The sequence below is a fragment of the Motacilla alba genome, chromosome 4 (genome assembly GCF_015832195.1).
Source record: "Motacilla alba alba isolate MOTALB_02 chromosome 4, Motacilla_alba_V1.0_pri, whole genome shotgun sequence".
NCBI classification, from domain to species: Eukaryota; Metazoa; Chordata; class Aves; order Passeriformes; family Motacillidae; genus Motacilla; species Motacilla alba.
This window is the reverse complement of record NC_052019.1, coordinates 71192280-71213868: the sequence shown is the minus strand read 5'-3', so window position 1 is coordinate 71213868 and position 21589 is coordinate 71192280. Positions and strand designations below refer to the sequence as shown.

Below are 21589 nucleotides of genomic sequence, written 5' to 3'. Positions count from 1 at the left end.
CGGCTCTGAAGCTGTCCACTCAAGCATGCCATTCGCATTCCCCGCATTCCGGCGGGACGCGGCCGCGGCGCAGGGCGGCCGGTCCCCGGGACACCGCGCCGCCCTCTCCGCTCCCCGAGGTGCCCGCGCCGCGCCGCGGGGCCGGCATGGGAGGAGCAGCGGGACCACAAACCCTGTCGGGATACGGGATTGCGCTGCTTGGAGAGTTTCACTGACTGGGACAATGTGGTTTGCTGACCGGAGGTTCGGTCCTGGACATTGTCTGTTCCTGTGCCCTTATCTGGTTGGGAGTGAGAAAACAGCACTGAAGGGCCTGATCCAGACCCTGATCCAGGGACTGGCATCTTCCTGCTCCCTTAATGGGGGGGGCAGCAGCCTTCAGGATAAGGGCTTTAGGTGGGGAAGGCTGGACCGAGGCAGAGAGATCCTCTTTGCTGCAAAGACATCATTGCATCCTAACTACTTGAGGGGAACACAGTTCAGAGCCAAGGCCACGGCCAGGAAGGATTCACTGTCCAACAGGTGCTAGAAACAGCTGGGAGACGCGAGAGAAAGTGAACAGACAGAAACCGACGTAAAGATGGCAGAAGTTAGAGAAGTGGCATGTGGGGAAAGCATGATTCAAGAAGCAGAGGTGTCCAAGGGTATAGAAAAGGGATACCAAATGCAGCAGTCAAAGCCTTCAGATACAGGATTCTGCCTTGCTGCTCCATCTAGGCTGGAGTAGGGCAAGATGACCTGCAAGAGCCCCCAAAGTACGCAAAACCTGTTGAGGGTTGAACTCGCCATTCCCGGGGAGTTCACGGTCCCAGACTTCCTCTTTTGTGCCCTGCAAATCCCGCCTGGGAACCAAGGCGTGCCTCTGACTCCTAGCACAGCTCTCCCGGCTCGCAGGGCACAGCCAGGCTAAGGAAAAGGCACCCTCGCTCCCGTGTGACACTTGATGGCAGCGTTCTGGTCTCCTACACCCAAACAACGGCCGGGCTGGCTCTGCGGTGAGCAATTTGAATGCGATTTGCCCGTCGCTCGCTGATCACACAGAACGGGGCTCTTTGGGGCTCATTTGCATTTGGCTGCCGGAGTCACCGGGTTTTCCTTTTCCTGGGGGTGTTACAGCAAGGATGCTGGAGACAAAGGGGCAGATGCCGTGGGCTGGCCGTGTGCAGCTGGCCATCGCATTGTGCCGAGCTGCAGGGCTGCTCCGAGGCAGCCTGGGAAATGCGCTCCCTGCTCCCAGGCAGGCTCAGCCCAAAGCCAGCGCCGCTCTCCTTCAGGGATGGGACTCGCCTGACCCTCCTCAATGCCGTCCTGCCAGAGCACCGGGGGATAATGTCATTTCACAGTTTCTTTTCTTTCCAGTGTAGACACGGAGCAAGCCTTCAGTTGGAGGAAAGAATCTGACTTCTGCTAAAAGTCGTTCGGGTGGCTGCATGTGCAGTCTTTTCTGTGCAGGCATGCAGGAAATTCTCCCTCCCTCTCTCACACACAATGGTTTAGATTTGGTATTTACGAGCTTAAGTTGGAAATAAAGGAGGAATGAAGTTTCCAGGTGGCTCTTTCTTTCTTTAATCTTTGCTATGTTTCTCCCTCCCTGTCTTTTCTATCAGTCTTTAATCAAATTCCTGCTGTTACTTTTATTGAACAAAGGAGATGCTGGCACAGACCTGAAGTGCCTCTGTACATGGGCTGCCCTCTAAAAGCCAAGTTGCTACGATTTATTACTAAATGGTCCCTGCAGGCTGTAATTTATGAAAGGCAGAAAGAAACGTCCAGGCTTTGGCAACTGAGGTAAATGCTAATATCTGGTAATTCTTCAGCCACTTGGGTTTCTATGAGGTATTGCCTTTAGCCCTTTGAAGCTTTGAAGGCATCCAAAAGACTTCTCTTTAACACAATATAGCACACCAGAGAAAACAGTAGCATCAGCCCGAGATGGATTTTTTCAATTTGCTTGAAGGGGGTGACCACCAAATCTTTTTAATTCAGGCATCTCTTCAAATTTCAGATGGGAGGTTCTTCTCATTGCTGCAGCCTGGGAACATGCTCACCCCTGTAGGCATCAGGCCAGGCAGCGGGATCTGTGCTGTGAAACTCTTCCTTCATGCTCGGGATCCTTGTCAGCTCCACTGCCTCAGGAATGTTTAGGGATACTCCCATGCCCACTAGTTTTGCCCCAGTATTCCACTAGCACCACTACAACCTGCACTGCCAACTTTCCCTAAGCACACTGCATCACCACAGTTTAGATGAAATACCAGTTACGATTTCCCTTGGAGTGCACAGCTAAAGCTTTGGCCCATACTCAAAGACAAAACAACTCCACACAAACTTCAAACTAAAAATATCCTAATAGCAATGAAGCAGCTAATGAGTTTAAAGATCAGTTAATGGGTTTACTAAAGGAGTTCATGTGTCAGAAAATACTCAAAATCAAATCCAAGTTCAATGAACTTAGTTCTGTGATTCATGACCAATCTAGAAGGGTGGATAGGTGTGTGTACAATATACAACAGGTCTCCAGAGAATGTAAATTTGTGCAGGGCCACCTGGAGCTACAGTGATTGCCAGCACTGGAGCTGTACTAATTGCCATCTCTCATGACCCAGCCTCTTTCACATTGTCTCTCTGCTCCCTGCGATGCTGCCATATTGATGAAACAGGAGCATATCCCAAATTGTGGGGCTGGTCCATCTCTGTCCAACAGTGACGCAAAGCGTGCGCCTGGTTTGCCACCCACTTTAAACCACTCTCAACTCATAAAAGGTGAAGGCCAAGAAGAGTGCCATGAACTTGAGCATGGATTCTTCCAGACTATAAAACTGCAAACTGCACCCTACAAATCGTGGTGTGGACCTGAGTCAGAACCCTGCTCGCGAAGACTCGGTGTCCCAAGTGCACGGCATTGATATTACCCTTGGACACCGAGGGTGGGGATGCTAACAAGCTGCACAGCTCTGGAGGCTCTCCCAAGTTCACCTCTCCTGTGAGCTCCGGGCACTTTTCTAGCCTGAAGTCTGAAAGCTTTGCTTAGATCGCCCAACAGCCTCCCAAGTGACGGACCCTGAGCGCCGGCTCAGCACCCGGCTCCCCGTTTGCTGCGAGCTCGCTTAAAACAGCTCCCCCGCACCGCACGAACACTCTGAACTTTACGATGCTCCCGAGGTTTCGGACAGAGAGAGCCCCTAAGACTCCCGCCCTCCGTCGTCCCCAGCCCCGCGGCGCGGCGCAGAAGCCGCGCCCGGCCGGCTGAGCCGTGGCCGCGCAGAGGCCGCTTACCTTCGGAGGCCCCGGCGGCAGGCTCGGGGATCGCCATCGTGCCCCAGGGGAGCGCGGGGCCGGCGGCGGGGCAGGGCAGCGGCGGGGCAGGGCAGCGGCGGGGCAGGGCAGCGGCGGCCCGGAGCGCGGAGCCGCGATAACGAGCCGGGACACAGGTGCTGTGCGCGCAGGCACCTCGGCGCTAATCCCGCAGGGAAAAGCAGGAGGTTCGCTCGGCACAGGCGGCTCGGATTACCGCCCTCCTACCCAGCAGTCGTCAGCAGGCCTGACAGACGGGAGCAGAGACCGTGAGGAAAGGGGGAATGTGCTGAGTGAAAGTGCCAGTCAGCTCTGCCCCGGCTCCCCGCAGCTTTGGGCTTGGCCCCTCTTGTAATTAACACTGGGCTTTGCGGGGAGAGAGGAGCGGACAAACTATATCCAAGAAAAAAGTGTTTTCAGCCGATCCAGGAACGACCTATTGTTTCTCTCAAAGTTCACCCCTCAAACTGCAATTGAAAAATGTAATTGGGATAAGGGTGGGGGATAAAAAGGCTGGAGGAGAGGTGTAGCGGGGATGTTGGTCCTCGTTGCTCGCTGGCCCCTAAGCTGGGGCTCAGCAATCGACTGCAGGGCTGAAAAAGATGCCACAGGAGAAGGCTCTGGACACTGGATGAAGTCCATGGAAATAGTCCCAGAAAAGCACATGGCCCTCAACCCACTGGACCTATCCTGCTACTGAGGGAGTCAGCCTAATGCAGCCAGGGAGGTTCAGGTGCTCTGTACCCAGCCAGGCTGCCTTAACATCCAAGAGAAAGCTGAAAACAGGCATTAAATATACATTGAATATATTAAATTAACATGCTTTTCCTACCAGGAGCAAAACGGTTCATTTCAGGCCAAACAGAACACACAATTGCATTTCCATTTAACCCTAAATAGTCCTCTTTTCCAGCCCGGCTGTAGAATCAAAACATTCACAATCTCACCCATACTTTTCACCACATTTTCTCTACTCCAATGTCCCCTTGACTTCAAGTGAAGGGAATAAATACATCATCCTCTTGCACAGGGTTACCTTCTCGAATGCCTTCACTCACCCCCTGACATTTCACCTGACAATAGTAATCATTTTTAAAAGCCTGGTAAACACAAAAGCTGGTAACTTGTGTTTAAGTGGTAACTCTGAGCTAACAGTCTCTTTTCAGCCTCTGAAACATGTATTTTTTAACCACTATTTCTGATTTTCATTTCCTTACGCATTCTCAATAGGAAAAAAAAAACTTCTGGTTTATTATGCAGGTATAACCTACCTAAAAATGTTTTATATACATGCACTGAAGATCAGCCCTGCCTCCCTTCTAATGCCAAAATGAGGCAGGAAGCTGAAGAAAGGGGGATTAGGAAAAGAAAAGTTCTATATTCTTTGTCCATCTGTGTTTGCGTGAGTTATTCAGGCTGCTCCGCGCTATACACAGGAAGAGTTGTGCATATAAAAGACCATTTGATACTGTCTGTGCTGTGTCTGCTCTTCACTGTTCTTTTGCCTGAGATATTCCATGTATCCAGCCCTAAGGGAGAAACAATACCAAGGGATTTGGATGACCTGTACAAGCCCATTCATAAAAAACGTAAAGGAGTTACAGTAATCGCTACACCCTAACATCTGTTTCGCTGAAGTAAATCCAGGCAAACACAATTTATATCAGTGGGATTACATCAGTGTTCATTAACCTCTCCTGACCCCACCTCCTTTTCAGAGGAAACCTTGGACCAAGCAGGAAAAGCAAGGGAAAGATTCTGTGAAATGATTTTATATTAGTAGCTGAGCAACTAAATATTTAACCTGGCTGTGGCTGTGTACACATGTACATCTGTCCACGCCAATGCCACCCAACCAAAAAACCCTTACAAAAATATATTTATAGTCAGCTCCCATGCAACTGCAGCTCCTTTACAGCACAGGGATGATGAAATGCAGCTATTCTCAGCTTCACCTGCAGCTGCCCAGTGAGGGTGTCGCCCTGCACCCCTCTGCACTCAGACAGGTGACCAGAACCCCTGTCCAGTCCAAGTATTTGCCCTGTGGACTAAAGGTCACCCCCACGCCATCCCAGATAGTGAACGATGCACGCAGTGCTGGGAGAACACATGCTTGTTTGTCTGAGTTTTCATACTATTGTGATCTGATCCAGCTCCAACCTAATCCCTGGGAAATTCCAAATAAAGGAGAATCACGCTGGAAATGTACTTGGTAGGCCACTGGCAGAGATTTCCCAGCTTTTCCAGAGTCACTTGCTGACAAATCCAGCCCCAGGCTGATTATTGCCTCAAGAAGGCAAACTAATCCACAGGCCCTGGGTGAGAGGAGCAGCTAATTGGAATGGCAGTGGCTGGAAATTCCTGGGTTCCTAATGCAGCTCTAGCTGAGGGGTCAGTCTGTAACATCCTGGAGACCATAACACATCATCGTGGCTGGCATTTATTTCTTTCCAAGGCATGTGCCCACTGTTCCTATCAGTGGCCTAAAAGCTTTTATTAAAAAATAGCATCTAGATCTCCCTTACATTTACTAAAACCCTATCATTCCTGAGCTGTAGCTAATTAAGTCCTAGACAGTAAGGATTTGCCAGTGATTTAAAAATTAAATTCTGTTCACCTCTCAGCTGCCTGTCCCTTCCTAATGAGACAGGAACTGCAAACATTTCAATGAATGCACGGGAAACTCTTCTATGAAAATACTGATGCATGAGATATTAAAGACTGACCAGTTTGATCCAAGACACAAGGAAATGTTAAGGCCTCTCCTTACCCGGGCACAGGGTGTACAGGCCTTGGAAATGCCATCCAAACAGTGGCTCAGGCCCCTGGTGGGCTTTGGCCCGTCACACCCATTGGCATTACATGAGGAGCTGCAGTGCCCAAGCAAAGGCTCCTTTTTTCAGTGATAAAAGGATGCACTTTGAAAGAGCTGAGACACAAGGAGACATGAGCAGGGGCACGCCGGAAAGCCGAGGAGCAGTTCACAACAAACAGAAACCAGCGCAAGATGCAGACCACCCTGCCAGCCCTCGAATGCCAGCTTTGGCCTCTAAGCTGTCAGTCTTAAACATTCCATGGGCGTGAAGCCTTCCTTTCTGCCGTTCCCCCAGCCATCAGCACCGAACAAACCCCAGCCACACCGCGGAGCAGCTCTTTGGGAAGGCGCTGCTGCGGAGCGGGGCGTGGGCCAGCGCCAATTCTAATTCATTTCATTCACAAAACTTGGATTTATTCGATGCAATTTTTTGGCACGCTGTCAAATACGGCGCAAAATTACATTAGTGTCATAAGAGGAAAGGATTAGTGGACGGACTGCTTTGAAGAATTGTGTTGGCACTTGTCTTTTTGTAAAATGCCAGCAGCTTCCCCTCTCTCCGGGAATAGCCCATTTTCTCCTGGTCAATGAGGGAAATCACTGCTCAGTGAGGGTCTAAGCCAAAGCCTTTTGGAGTCTGTGGGAATCTTTCCACCGATTTCCATGGGCCTGAATCAGCTTTGAGCCACAGATGTCAGCTGTGCTGACATCTTCCTCCCGCCCTTCGGCACCTCCATAGGGTCATTTATCAGGTGGAGCAAAGACTTTTTCTTAAAGCCTCAGTTATAGTAATTTGCTGCCAAACCAAGAACAGCTCCATAGCTATGGCGTGAGTGCAAGTATTCAGGATGTCTGGGTTTAATTCCTGATCTTGCCACTGAGGTGTTTAAAGGAGTTGATTAGAACCAGATCTGTCTGAAAATGCAGCCCTGGCCGTGGGAGGCCCACGCAGCCCAGCACCTTCTCGCTCCCAGCATCTGCCCCAGGTCTCATCGCTCAGGCAAGGAGCCCAGGGCCAGGGAACTACCAAGAGAATTACCCAAATATCCCAAGGGATGCAGGGAATCTGTAGGGAAGTGTGAAAACAAACATGCAGATTAAGGTCATAGCCAAGGATAAGCTTAATCCTTCCTTTTTGTACAGTTTTTTAGCGCAACAGGAAAAGGAGGATGTTTTCTATCCCCGCTCCTCCTTTATTTGACTTCTATTTTTAGTCTGAGGTTCTTTGAGAAGGAAAAGAATTGCAGGCACTGCTAAGCCTGAGGCAGACACAAACCACTACCGCTGAAAACAGAAAATCAACCACACTGAATACCGATCTTCACTACAATATTGTGTACACCACAAAAATAATACTCGAACGGGCTTCTTGCAGTCGCTGGTGTCAGAATGACTGGATGTATGCTAAGAGGACACATGTGCATCCTGGGGCAAGCAGTTTTGCTGTAAATCACAGCTAGTTTGAGATTCATGCTTTGTCCAGTCTCACTGGCTCTGCAAACACAAGTGTCACCATCACATCCCAATCTGTGCTGGCCTGAGCCCTGAAAACAACACCCTGGGAAGAGATCCGCAGCGCCCTTGCACATTGGTATGAGCAGAGCAAGGGCCTAAAACCCTCTTAATTCTCCGCAGAACGTTTTTCATTGCTGTTCCACCGGCAAATATTAATAGAGCTTTGCATTAATTAACCCAGCCTGAGGCTGGACCCCTCTGCAGGGCACTGTCCCCTCAACAAGAAGGACCGCACGTGCTGTGCCCTCTGCCCGCCCTGCACCCGCGGTGCTGAGGAGCGGCCTGTGGGAGGCTTGGCTCGGGCCGTGTTTGTGCTGGAAAGGGTGTGTGGGACTTGTCCCCTGCGGCCGTGGGTCCACTTGGTGGCACGGCTCCGTGTGCCACCACGCCTGGCTGCCCTAATTGCTGCTGTTAGGGACACGCTGCATGTCCGGCCATGTAAACAGTGTGATGCTCCCGCAGCCATTCCTGCCCGCTGACCTGTGCCAAAGCCTATTTTTGGCAACTGCTCCGGGCCACTGCAGGGGCTGTAAAGCACACAAGGCCCTGCCCATGGTTTGAGCCTTATCTTCAGCTGATGAAGGCATGCGCAACACGATTAGATCAGACTGATAGCACCGAAAAGGGTCTTCTTGTAATTGCATCCAACTCTCCATGGATACTGCAGTTGGAGAGGAAGCAACAGAAAAAAGAAACAACAGGTTGGAAATAAGAATGTATTTCACAACAAACCAGCAAACTCTTACTTCTTTTGTAGCTGTAGCTTTCACATGGCTTTTTCTCCACCTGGTTAAAGATCAACTGAGTATCAAAACCTGTGTAAGGCAGTCTGTTGAGGACAGTAGGCCAGCCTCCTGCTACAAAATCCAACAAACTGGTCTCTCCAGTTTCCCATTGTGATTCACACTGCTCCAAATGGGCAAACCCTGAGCAAAGGGACCTCCCCAGCATCAGCCCGTGAATTCCTCAGGCCTGATGAAACTGGTTGTTCTCATACCCACGGTGAGAGACATTTGTCGCCAGCAGTGATTGAGGCACACTGAGTCACTCCCTGGGCTGCAGAGCAGCTCCTGCTCCAGCTGCTTCTGGCCTCATACGATGGAGGGTGAGCGTCAGCAAGGTCCCTCAGAGCACACCAGCTGCAGGCCTGAGGTGTACAGGAATGAGCAAACACACATATCTGAGTCCATTGTCCTGGAAATGAACGGGCAAAACCAGTGGGGAATGGGCAGAGAGGCAGGACCTGGCTTTGGGAGCAGCCTTTGAAACAAGGGAGGTGTGAGCAGCTGTGCTAAAGAAGCAGAGAAAATGGAACATTTGAAAACTGTCACTGAGGGCTTCTGAGCTGGGGACAAGACAAACAAAATGCAGCTAGACAGCATCCATGAAAACTGTTCAACATTTATCTCCCAAACAAGGATCTTTGGGAACAGGCACAGGATTTACTTAACACTGGGGCTCAATAGGGCATTCTCTGCCTCTGCCCTACTATAAGTCTGTGGGCAAGGAAGCAGAAAGTGCAGAATTCACAGCTTCACGTCTCTCCTCCTGCAAGTTCCTCCCTGGGGACAGCAGGACACTCGCACAGGAGTGAGAGGCACACCGTGGGCCTCATGTACTAAATACTCTGGTGCTGGTCATGTGAGATAGATAATTTTTCTTATTGTTATTTATTGTAGCCTTTTCTCTTGCCCTGAATTTTCCCTGATTTTGCCTTCACATTCCCTTCTTTGAAACTGTTCCCACCTTGTCCCTCCATTCCACTGATCAATCAAACCTGAGTTGATGAAGACTGATGAAGACACATCAGTTGTGACATTCCAAGGGAAGTACCACATCATTGCATCAGCCAGTCTGCAGACCTGCAAGGTGTTGTAACATCTCCTTTTGCTTAGTAACACACGGAGAGGCTCACCCTTGAAGTACTAAAAGCTTACCTTTGTCCTGAAATAAAAATGAAGATTAAATAGCAATCTGAGTATGCTGTGTGGGCTATGGCACAATACACCTGATTTAAAAAATGTGTGCTTTCTGTCTGGTGTGATGATAAGTGTCACCTCCACACCGTTACAGAGAACTTCTCAGGTTTTCATTTGAAAAACAAACAGCTAAACCCTCAAAAACATGCTGACCTGGAATATGCTCTGCAGAGAGCCAGAACCACATACACCAAGCAGGCTTTGCTGTTGTTTGTATATGACTTTTAAGGAGTAAAGTCCATGTCTGTGGGAGTTTGTGTCACTCTGTAAGGAAGAGTTTCTGTGAGTTCTGAAAGCACTGATGAAAAATTCAGGTCACAAACAGTCAGGAAGGCTTCAAACTGCTGGTACTTGCAGCAAGCAACCCTAATCCATTTCATTTCAATCATTATGGCAAATTTACAAAAATCAGCACCATGAGCATTTCAAAAATACTTTCTTTTCAGATGATGTAGTACTGCAAATCTCCAACCAAACAAGCCCGACCCCAGGTGGGAAGCAGGTTAGAGCCGCCTTTACCTGGCTTAATGGCTAAACTCATTCTGTCTGGGGTCAAGGTAATCTGCACCCCGTTCCTCTTTTCTCACCATTCTTCTCTGGAATCCTTACCTTCTAGAACTGGAGACAAAATTTCTTCTTCTACCCTGCCCAGTGTGCTGAGTCTGGCCACTTCTGGTGATGGAGTGAATTCAGAGAAACTTGTGACCCACTGCCCAGGGAGCAGTCAGGACCTCACATTTCCTGATTTTTGCTGCTTTCATGCCAGCACTGCGGGGTCAGCTGGGACTGGGTCAAATTACCTGAAGGCTGGGCTCTTAGCTCTTAACTGCAATTTTCCAGTTCTAAATTAATGGATTATCACTGAGCTTTAAATGTGCACAAAGGATTCAAAGTACCTTGGCAAGGGGATGGTATGTGAATGTAATACCTCTAAAAGTTAATGTGCTTGATCCTTCTATTGGTGATGAATGAAGACATGAAAGACTCCCAACCCAATTTTTTTTTATGTTCACTATAGTAATTTGAACCAGAAAAACATCAAAACCCCTTGCATACTCTTTAAAGAGGGGAAAAAAAAGGTGGAAAGGTGTTTGGAATATTAAAAAAATGCAGAGAAACTATTGCATTGCAAAACAAACAGGTTCTGTTTCCACAATTTTGCTAAGGTAGTTTGAATTTAACATTTTGTTCACTCAGTACAGTTGGATTACAATCTACATGTCTTGAAGTAAAAACCAAATCCAAAAGGTATTTTTGGAAAACACTCAAATTGCAGCAAACTCCTTTTGCAAATCCTCTCCCAATGGGTGCACGAACCATGTAACAGTTCTGTATATGAATATTCAGAATTTGCTGTAAGGTTACCTAAAGATGTTTTAGTTAAACAACCAAATAGAGTCAGCAAAAGCACAAAGTACAGCCCAGAGAGCAGGAGGGTGTCTGAGGTGGTCATACCTGCCCAGCTCAGGCATCACCACTCAGATGTTACTCAGTTGTTGCAATTTAGGGACCCAAAATGATACCTTTTGTTTGACTAATGACAGCTCCCTGGCTGTGCTGATCTTTACCCGGATGCCTTTCTGCCTGAGTGTGGAGCTTGAGGACAGAGCACTCCATGAAGTGATACCAGCTATCACTTAACTGACACAGAAAGAAACTGGACGTGGCCACAGCAAAAGACACAGAGACAGCATTTCTATTAAGGTTTTTAAAAAACAAGCAACACAAATTCCAGACCCAAACATCTTTGATTCAAAATCCTCTAACACTCACCTGCAGAACACCCAACAGCTCCAAGTCTTGATGAAGCCAGTGGAAATCTTTCTGCTGCCACAGCAACAGTGACAACATGCAGCAAATGAGGCAAGAGCTATGTACAGAACTGTCACCCTTTGGCAGGGAGCCCCAGGCACACGGGGGGAAGATGGGACTGCCTGTACATCACTGAACAGGGACCCTGGAGTGTCATGTGGCAGGGGAGCAGCGCAAGAGAAATGGGTGTTTCACATGCTTGGACATACCAGTGACAAAGGAGCCCTAGAAATATGAGTGAAAGAACGAGCATTTGCCCTTGTGCTCAAAACAAGGCTTGTGCTCAGGTTAGGCCAAGCCACAGGCCTCCAGCTGGAGAAGTGAGGGGAACGGCTGGGTGGCCTGCGGGGCGGGAGGAAGGCAGGGAATGACTGTGGCTCTTGCCTACCTGCGGACGACAAGCTTCAGCTTCTTGTAGGAGCCCTTCACCAGGGAGATGGCCTCTCTCCTGGAGCTGCTCAGCTCCACCTCGTTGATGTTCACCACTTCATCACCAGCCTGCAGCTTGGAAGGCAGGGAATCTGCCTTCCCTCCCTCTTCGATCTGCGCAGGAGAGAAGGGAGAAAGTGAGACGTGCCTGACACGGCTTGGCTTTCACCTGCAGAGCTGAGTGTGTGTTTCTGTTCAAAGAATTGATCTACCAGCCCCAAACCCTGCTCTTGGATTAAAAAAACCCTTTGCCAGGCAGCTCACTCAAAGGTCTGTGCTTGCCACCCCTACATTTCATACAGAAGGGAGCTTGGAATCAGCAGCCAGATGAGTTCTGCCAAGAAGCACTGTTGACAATAAGCCTGAAAAGTCTTTGGTATTTGGCAGCAGTGAACTCCAGCAAAACAGCCATGGAACGCCTCTTGATAAGAGCGCCCAGGCACCAGCCCAAGGGCAAAGCCAGGATTAGAAGAGCTTGGATGTGATTTTTTTTTGTTCAAGCTCCCCTTTGGAATCCAAATGCCTCATGAACAGCTTCTTTCTTACTGGCCAGCAGCGAAGCAGGAGCACTCAGGTGTAGGTAGTTAATGAAGTGCAGCATCTCTGTAGGGTTTTTCAGCTAGGGATATAAAGAAAGTAGAGAATTATTTGAATTTTATGAGAAAGTGAGCAATCTGCTCCAGGCTATGGAGTGGCAAGGCTAGAAGCAGAGTCCTAGGGCACTTCCCTCTGCTTTGTACAGCCCATCATGTACAGGCGTAGTTACTCCCCATCCGTGTGCCAGCAGAAATACACCAAGCCTGGAAAGAAGTCAGTGACTAGGCAGAGGACAAGGAAATCTGGCCCAGGATCTTGGAATTGCAGCCTTGTGCACTGCCGCACTCTGTCTGCAAAGGCATACGCTGGCATAGCAGAGGGCCAGGTTAGGCACTGCACATCCTGAGTTCCAGGGGACTCGGGAGTGCCACCAGCTCCAAGGGCAGCTGATAATTACTTTGACTGCAAAACCTGCTGCCACAATATCTGCTTTTCAAAGCACCCTGCAGTCCCTGCTCAACAGAGGCTGTGACCTGTGTTAGCAGATGCCACAGGACCCACACTCCTGTGCAACATCTCCTGGAAGCACTTCCTTCAGGCACTCACTTCCCCAGACGTTCCACGGTGACAAGGAGATGTGGCTGGGTTGGGTTCTGCCTCAGATCCAGGCAGGAAGGGCAGCTATGTGCAGGGGTGAGATTTTCAGAGCCGTGGAATTGCAGGCATACTTCTGGAAGTCGCTTTTATTTCAAGTCAGGCCAAGCAGTGTGTAATTAAGCCATGCCCCAGACATGTAACTCAGCACATGCAGACACGTCGCCCAGGTTTTTACCAGGGCATTAGTTTCGGTGTTGAATGGTGATTTCTCACAGGCAAAGCTGGTCTGTTCCTCCTAACCAAGGAATTCCAGCCCAGGTACCTTCTAAAATGTAACATCTGTCTTCCCCAAACATCAGCCAATAAAGTCTCCAAACCCCCCACAAAGGGAGGTAAAAATCATTGTCATTCATTTTACCAGGAAGTCATTCTACTGATGAATGAGTTTTTTCTTTTCTTCTTAAGAATGGATGAAACCACAGGAATGAGCCTTCCCATAAAGAGCCTTGTATCACAATTACCAGGAAGGGTGCGAGACGAAACATTAGCCCTTGCTGCCAGTATAAATAAATAACAAACGAAAAATGCAGTATTGCTGCAGTTTATTGCTGCTGTAAAGCACAACAGGTGAGTATCATTTCAATGAAATACAATAGTGGGGTACTAGGGGTGAGGTTACCTTGTGATATAGCCAACAGAAGGGATTTAATGTTTGTTTTTGCTTTATGTTACAGCACGTATACTGGAGAAAAGCCCTGCTTGGAAAAATATGTTCTGTAACAAATACCAGCTACTTTAAAGGCTGTGATACTCATCAGAAGCATTTCTATTCATTTGTGCCGGGATGAACCCTAACCTTAAAAAAAGCAACAGAATCGTGATCTGTGCTTTATCATCTCACAATTCCAATTGCAATTATGTATTTGAGGTCTTTCACTTCACAGGAACACTCTTTTAAGGTTCTCTTTGCAACTACATGGCCAGACCTTCCTTTTTCTCCTTTTGCAGTGAAAATGGACGTTCAGATTCTTCCATATTCACCTTTAAAAAGAATGTGAAATCCAACACTTTCAGGGAAGACGAAACCCTGCAATACTTCTGATAATGCTGATAACGTTATTAACTGCTCTGAAAGAAATCTTTCTTCAAATCCTGATGCCTTCCAGCTTATCCCTACACCGAGGGCTCTTAAACTGCAGCCTGCAAGGCCAAGCAGCCAGGCACAGTACCAGAATAAATGATGCCTTTAAGGAAAGTCTGTTAGCACGAGTAGAGTCATCTGCAAGTTACTGCAGAGGCTGAAAGTGAATTTTTTTGCTCCTGTGTACTTAAACTGTTCATGAGCAAGACCTAAAACCAGACCCACGTTCTGCCTTTGGAAGCTTTTGATGGCAGCATCAAACCTGTATTACTTACGGGCTTAGAGAGAGTATAAATGGAGATGTGGGCTTACATTTTATTGTTGACACAGGTCTATTACTAATCTGTTTGCATTCTCATCTCTCATCTCCCCAGCTGGGGTTACCTGGATACAAATTCCTGAAAGTTCCTGGAAGAAAACATTCCCAACAGGCCTGTGACCTAGTACTACTGCTCAGAGAAGCAAAAAAGGCAAAAAGACTCCTAAGGTTCCATCAAAGGTCCAGAAACAAGGCCTTGTCTCCCAAAGCAAAGCTCAGATGCTCCATGTCCATTCTTCATCTTTGCATGCCTCTGAAAATATTTGTGTTTAAGGAGTGGTGATATTTCATGGCAAGGATTGAGTGATTCAAACAAAGCAAGCTGCACTGTAAACACAAAGCTCTATCACAGTGTAACATTAATTACCAACAAAGCAAACAAACCTGAACATGCAGGTAACCTGGTTAAATGAGCTGCACGAGGGTGCCCAGAGCCCAGGACGGGATGTGCTGGAGGCACGGAGCTGGGGGGGGGCAGATGTGTGTGCACACCATGCAGGCCACAGCAGCCAAGTAACACCAGGTGGGGACCGCTTCTGCCTGTGGCTCCCGGCGCTGACCAGCCTGACTCCCCCTGTGCACCAGATCCCGAGTGGAATGGGAAGGCGAGTTTTCCACTGTTCCCTGAATCCCCAGTGGATCTCAGCGCTGTCACTCAGCCAGGGCACAGCCAGCATTGCAGTCTGTTCTCAGTGTGCAAGTGGAGCAGCCACAGCATTGCCAAAATCACCCTCAGTAATCACTTGTGGTGAAAACGTGATGGCCATAAGCTACAGGACCTAGTGCAAGGGGCCAATCAACAGCCAGCAAGACCTCTTATGGTTTAAGCTGAGAAAAACAAGGTGAAATGCAGCCAGCACACCTTGTGGGTGTAATGATTGTCACTCATCCATCAGGAGCAGGAGGAGCCAGCGGGAGCCAGCCAGGGACTGAAGTTTTTTTCCTTTTGGCTGAATTAGGCCAACTGCTCTGCCAAGTCAAGTTATGAGAGGCGACTCTGGCAAGTATGGGGTGGAGGAATACCCGAAAATCAGTCCGGCTCTGAACCTCTGCGGCTGGATTCAATGGCTGGTGCTTACTGGAGTTGATGTGAATAGAGCCCAGGCAGTGCCAGGAGGGGAGAACAGCCCCTTCTCCATGAAATCAACAGGAGCATCTGTACAGTGAAACATGTCAATAGCATAAAGACTCTTGTTTTCCATGCCTCAGTTTCCCACGTGGGAACGGACACAATTGCTCTACCTTGCTCTGTCCTGTCTAATTAATGTGCGAGTGCTCTGTGGGTGGTGATGATGCAGATCCTGGCTCTCATTCCAGATGTCTCTGCAAATCCCTAGCTCCCAGGCCCTGGCCCTGGGGAGAGTCCATGCCAATCAGAAACAAGCAACAAAGTATCCCTTTCCAGAGGATGTTCCAGACAGGATGGTTGCTACTTCTTGTGAAATCCCATCAAACTTCCATGATTCCAGCACGTCCCACACCTCTTTCTCCTGTTTACCACAAACCCATCTAGCCAATTCTGTCAGGCTCTTTTGGAAGGAGAGGACAAGGCCTGGCCAAGCTGGCCTCTCCTAAAATGCACCCACTTCAAAAGGCTTCCACAGTCTCCTCGGGCTGACGCAAACTCCAGTCCTGCCGTCGTCTTTTCTGCAGTAAAGCCTTCCATGCCCACTGCCCTTTGCTCAAAATCCCAAAGGCCACCCCTGGTCCTGCTTTGCATGAACATTCCAGACCATTTTCTTGCATTAGAGGAGGCTTCTTGTCACTCAATAGATCCTGCAGGAGACTTCAAACCCATGTGTTCCCCCTTTTTTTGGCTTACTGTAAAAGCAAGAAGTTGCTTAAGCAGATCACCAAGGATACATAAGACTTACTACTGCTGTCTTTTGTTTGGCTCACTATGGTTACTGTAGGTTCAGAGAACACTGGCTAACTGAGAGCCTTTCTTGGTTATTTTAAAGAAGTTTTCTTCATTTATCCCTCTCTTCCCTTTCTTCTAGGAGCTTTTGTAAAAACAAATTCTCTGCAGCTCTTAGGATGGATTATTCCATCTTTGTGTCTTTTCTATGATGAATGGTACGTGTGATTCTGAAGCTGCAAACTTACTTGCTTGAGTTTCTCAACAAAAAAAGAAGATCAATCCAGCAGAGATGTGTGCACACTGTATGCAACCGCACAGGTGAGAGCAGAGCCATGCAGCAGGGCAGGACAGTTCCTGGAGGACACCTGGACATGCCCTGGAAAAAACAGCAAGCCAGCATAGCAAGGTGTTTACAGAAGCAGCAAACTACTGCCCTTTTTGTGTCAGGTATTATAATGATGGGAAGAGAAGCATCACATATGAACTGCTGGAGGTGGCTGCTCCGAATTCCTGAGCTGCTGAAGATTTTATAGGAACTGACAGGGTGAAAGAGGAAGCAATTTTGCCCCATAAAGGAATAGAGACAGAGGGAGCTTTCTCTGATGCAAGGAGTCCCTGACTTTCCCAGGAGCAGCATTGCAGACAAATGTTCTCTGCTTTAGACCTCTTGTTTTCAAGTATTTTACTGGAACCATTTCCATTCTTTCCAGTGGTAAGATGTGTCTCCGTTGAGTCTGGGGTTCATCTCTTCACGAGGTCATCAGCACCAGTGCAATGTGAGGGAAAGGGTTAAACCAGAAAATCTGACTGTATTCACGGCCAAGGTTTTAGCCACTTTTCAGAGCCCAGACTGGAGCTTCAAACTGGGAAGACTGGGATGTTTCATTGCCCTGCCCGCTATGAGAGGTAGCAGAGCCACGCCAGCCCATTTGTGCATGGCACCCAGTGCAGAGCAGGGCACACATCTTTTGTCTCGCTCAGAAAACTCCCTGAGTTGCTGAATTGATGTGAGCTTTGTGTTGGAGATTTCTAATCCCCTGTGGAGTTCAGAGATGGTTCTCAAAACCCAAAAACAAAGTTGCAGAGCGGCTGAATGTCTCCAGAGGATATGCTGCTCCCCTCGTTCAACCTTAATGCCATGTCACAACTGGGGGGCAGTGACATGGAGCAGGCAGAAATTCCTCCCCATTGTCCCCAACCTCTGTGTCAGCGTGACAGAGCAGTTAAGACAATTCAATCAAGAAATAGTTAAGTCAAAGGTCCCCCCCTGGAGCCACGTCTCTGTTGGATTTCCCCATCCCTGGTGCATACATGCATCTCGAAAGAATTCAGATATTGCCATTTACTCCGAGCAAAGGAAAGAGTTTCCAAATCAGTTATTGTTTTACACTGCAGCGGAGCAAGGAAGGTTTTTTTTCCTCATAGTGTTCTGCATTGTTCTACAATAACATTTCTGCTCCCAGGTACAAAGCATAGTAGTGTGCAGACTAATTTATGCCACTAATTTAATCATACAAGGCTCATACTGAATGACTTCACCTGAGAGGCTGAACTTGATTCAGTGGAAGAAGTTGTTAAATTCCACAGTTTTGAAGGGTTAGAAGTGCTCTGAAACCTTTCCAATACTTAAAAGTAAATCTGTACCTTAACACAGGCAAAAGAAGGCATTTTCTCCCACAATCAGCCCGAGTATGTTAATGAACACCCAGGATGTGAGTGCAAGTGGCACAGATGGTAACAGTGACTGTGGGCACCAGAGCTGCAATCCAGCTGCAGATATGCCAGTGGCATCCGTGCAGGAGGGGCGCAAGTAACTGACAAGTGGTGAGGATTCAAGGTCATTCCCAGGACTGCCCTGCAGGCCCCAACACTTCCACACCTTTCCATTTCCTGCGTGATTGTTTCCTGTCCTGGGAGCAAGGTTAATCTCAGCAGCCAGCCCCTCAGCAAAAAGTGGCAAGACGTGAATGGAAAACAGATTGCTGGCTTGGGCTCCAAGAGATAAGGAGACATGCCTGGGTGAGTTTGCGTCTGACTCCTCTTGGTGACTCTAAATTCCTAAGCCAGTGGAGGAAAGAAGGCTTAGCTCTTAAGATAATTTTCCACCTTCTTAAGCACAAAACTGTTAGGCTCCCACAGAGATTTCTACATTTAAAAGAGGAAGGGGCAGGGAAAATCAAGTCTTCTTTCAACTAATGCACAAAGAAAGATGGGCCTGGGATGCAGCTTGGATTCAGGCCTTCAAGAAGTGTCCAGGATCTTTTCTGTAACAAGAGGCAAAACTAACAATACACTTTCTCCACCCCTCTTCGATTATACAAGACAAGGAACTAATCTGTGTTTGCTGTGGGCGACGCCTCGAGCCGTATAAGGTCCCGCTTTTAGAGGCTTGGTACCAACACCTCATCGAGGACAATTCCTGCCCCAAGCCCTCCAGGATCAACGGGCAGGTTTGACAAACAGAGGGATGGAAAACAGATGTGGAAAAGCTGTGATGATCAGGCAGAGAGGCAGCACCAAAATCAGCTCTCAGCTCCACATGGGCAACATATGGACTGAACCTCCGGGCAGGGAGAAGAGCAGCTGCAGCACAGGGCAAAGCCAGCTGGTTCTCAGCCAGCATAAATCCATCACCAATGCCTCTTCTGCCTTTCCCTCCTGTTGCTTACAGCCCGCAGCACATTGGCAAGGCAAGGAAGGACCAAGGTGCACCCGGGTCAGCTACAGAACAGCGATGCCAGACAACTTTGTCCTGTTTTTCCTCTGCTTCCTGCTTCCAGCTCCAATCCCAGCCTGCAGAACACACCCTGCCCGTGCTCCTGGGAATCAGAGAGCCTTACTTCTCTCTCACTGTTTGGTTTTTGCAAACAATCCATTCCAAGCATGCCACAGAGGGTATAGCACCAGGTGACACAAATACTGGGGCCTGGAGCACGTTAACTTGATCCTGTTTGGTCTGCGGCGATTATCGGCCGATATCAGCTCAAGGGGCTACAAGAACTCGTTCCCTGTTCCTCTGTTGTAGCTGATAGAGCTCACCCCTCTCCAGAGCACACAAAGCCAGTGGCTGCACATGGCTGAGAGTTAATATTTGCTTTGCAAAGGGAGAGTTAAAAATAGCTGTTTGCCAAAGAGTCTGCTGGAAAGGTCTTCTGCTCTGCCCCAAACATACCCTAGGATTATTTTTTTTCACCCTGCTCTGACATCCTGCTCCAACCTTACAGTCCTTCCTCACATTTCTCACAAGGTTTCAGTAATTAAAACCCCAGTCCCTACAACATTTTGACAGCACGCCCAATACAGCCTAGGCAAGAGGCTGTCAAACTTTGGCCACCCAGCACAGGAGACAGCACTCCCTCACAGCTGTGGAGTCCGTGGCACTCAGTGTTCCTCATTCAGAGCCATGTATCCCTCAAAAATGGACATGGGCCTGTGGACGCAGCTGTAATTGCTAAAACTGAGGTAAGGTGCTGTTCAGGGACTGCCTGAACCCTACAAGTCTTAGGATATACAGTCAGTGGCATTAGTGTTCCCTAATCCTTCCCACAGGCACTTGCACAGAGCACACACCATCCCCAAAGAGCCCTTGGTGGTTGCAGTGTATCCCTCAAACTGTGGGATGCTACGGACTACCTTCACTCACAAAAAAGTACAGGGTGCAAGAATCAGCCCACCTCAAGAATGCCCCCTTTGGCACTGAGTGCAATTGGATCAGTTTAGGAACACGTCGTTACTTTTTGCTGTTAGCAGACTATTTCTGTGCACCGCACAACCTTCGGTACCTTCTGTCCCCTCCCTCTGGCTGCCCTCACCATCTAGGAAAGCAGACCAGTTGGAGATGTGTCTTCAAAACTGTGTCTGTTCCCTACTCCGAGGACAAGTTTTCAAGGTTTGGGAAAGCCATAGCGTCACAGGAACAGCCATAGAAGGAAATTCAGTCACTGCTTTAATCTCCTGACTGTTCTAAAATCAAGGAGCAAATGGCAATGTGCCCTTCTCTACAGGATGTTTAACAAGTTTCCCCACACTTTTGTATTACTGTTTTTGTACTTGCTTTTATGACCTATATTGCTGTAACCTGTGAGGCTTGACAGGGTGACAAACTGCCAGGAGACTTGTTTGGGATTGTCTCATTTTGGGGTAACGGGAAAATATTCCCAAGTAAGAAAATATGGCTGAGACGTAGACAGCTGGGATCAGTGTGGAGGAGAAAGGAGACAATCAGCAGCTCTCAAAGGACAGTTGGCAAGGGTTTTTTCATCACAGGATTAGGCAGTGAACTTCCTGCCTTGGCATATTGCTCACATGGATTCAAAGCAGAAATGCCACGAAAATCCACCCTGCCATCAGGTAATTCCATAAATTAGGTGAATCTAAAGCTATGGATTTTCTGGCTGTTGGAACAGGTAGTACTTATCTTTCCTGTAGACAGATCCTTGGCCCCAGCATGGCCAGTTACTGCTTTTGATGTTTGCCACTTCTCTTTCCCTTATTTCCCTTCCCCAATATTAACAGTTCCATTATACCTATTATAAATAGCAATAATGATAGTAATGAAAACAGCAGTAATCATCCTCAAGAACTTTCCTTCCATTAGCTAATTTAGCCTTTCAACGCCATGGGAAGACAGCCGGAAGTATTGTTCCTAAATTAGAGAGGAATAAAAACAGGAGCCATGTTTATGTGACTTTTCCAGGGTCACATAAAGCACCACACAGCAGTTCTGGAGCCACACTCCCTGCCCTGACTGAGGTGACGCTGTGCTGATGCCAAGCCAAGCTCCTCACCTTTAGTATTCCATCCACGTCCCCAGCACTGGGGCATTTTCTCTCACAGCACTGTTCCCTTTCCTACAAGCATGAGGAAGTGCTCTTGGATGTCCTTCCATCATTATTTCTGGTTTCCCACTTGTCTCCGCTGGTTTAATTCTCCTCTGTTTGCTGTGGTTTTCCTCTCCCTCATGATGCTATCATTTCCCTTTTTACCTTTTGCCCTTCTTTATCATGCTCTTCTTCCTCCCTGAGCCCAGTAATACAAACCATTAACCACTAAACAGTCTATATCTGAGAGGAAATAAAAACAGATCATGCAGCAGAGCCACGCTTGATGAATGGACTGGAGCTCTTGCCAGGATTCAATAGCTGCTGAAGGGGTTTAGGGATGCACTTCTCCCTCATTTTAATGAGAATCAGACAGCAACATTTTTAGTCACTCTGAAGATCAAAGGTTAGAGCAGCCAACAGCAAATGAAACTCATTGAACATTCAGAGAGGTGTCCTTCAGGGCAGGA

The 21589-nt window shown here is 48.2% G+C and overlaps 1 protein-coding gene across 3 annotated transcripts in view; it reads right to left on the bottom strand.

Annotated features, from left to right (window-relative positions):
• SHROOM3 (shroom family member 3) overlaps positions 1-21589 on the bottom strand; it is a 111580-nt gene that overhangs the window by 66864 nt on the left and 23127 nt on the right. For 2 of the 3 annotated variants that reach the window (XM_038134905.1, XM_038134906.1), the window contains exon 2: positions 11804-11958. In XM_038134905.1, the coding sequence (XP_037990833.1) occupies positions 11804-11958 (155 nt within the window). Of the gene's footprint in view, positions 1-3276; positions 3728-11803; positions 11959-21589 lie in introns of those variants that run through there. The other variant, XM_038134910.1, reaches the window with a different exon arrangement.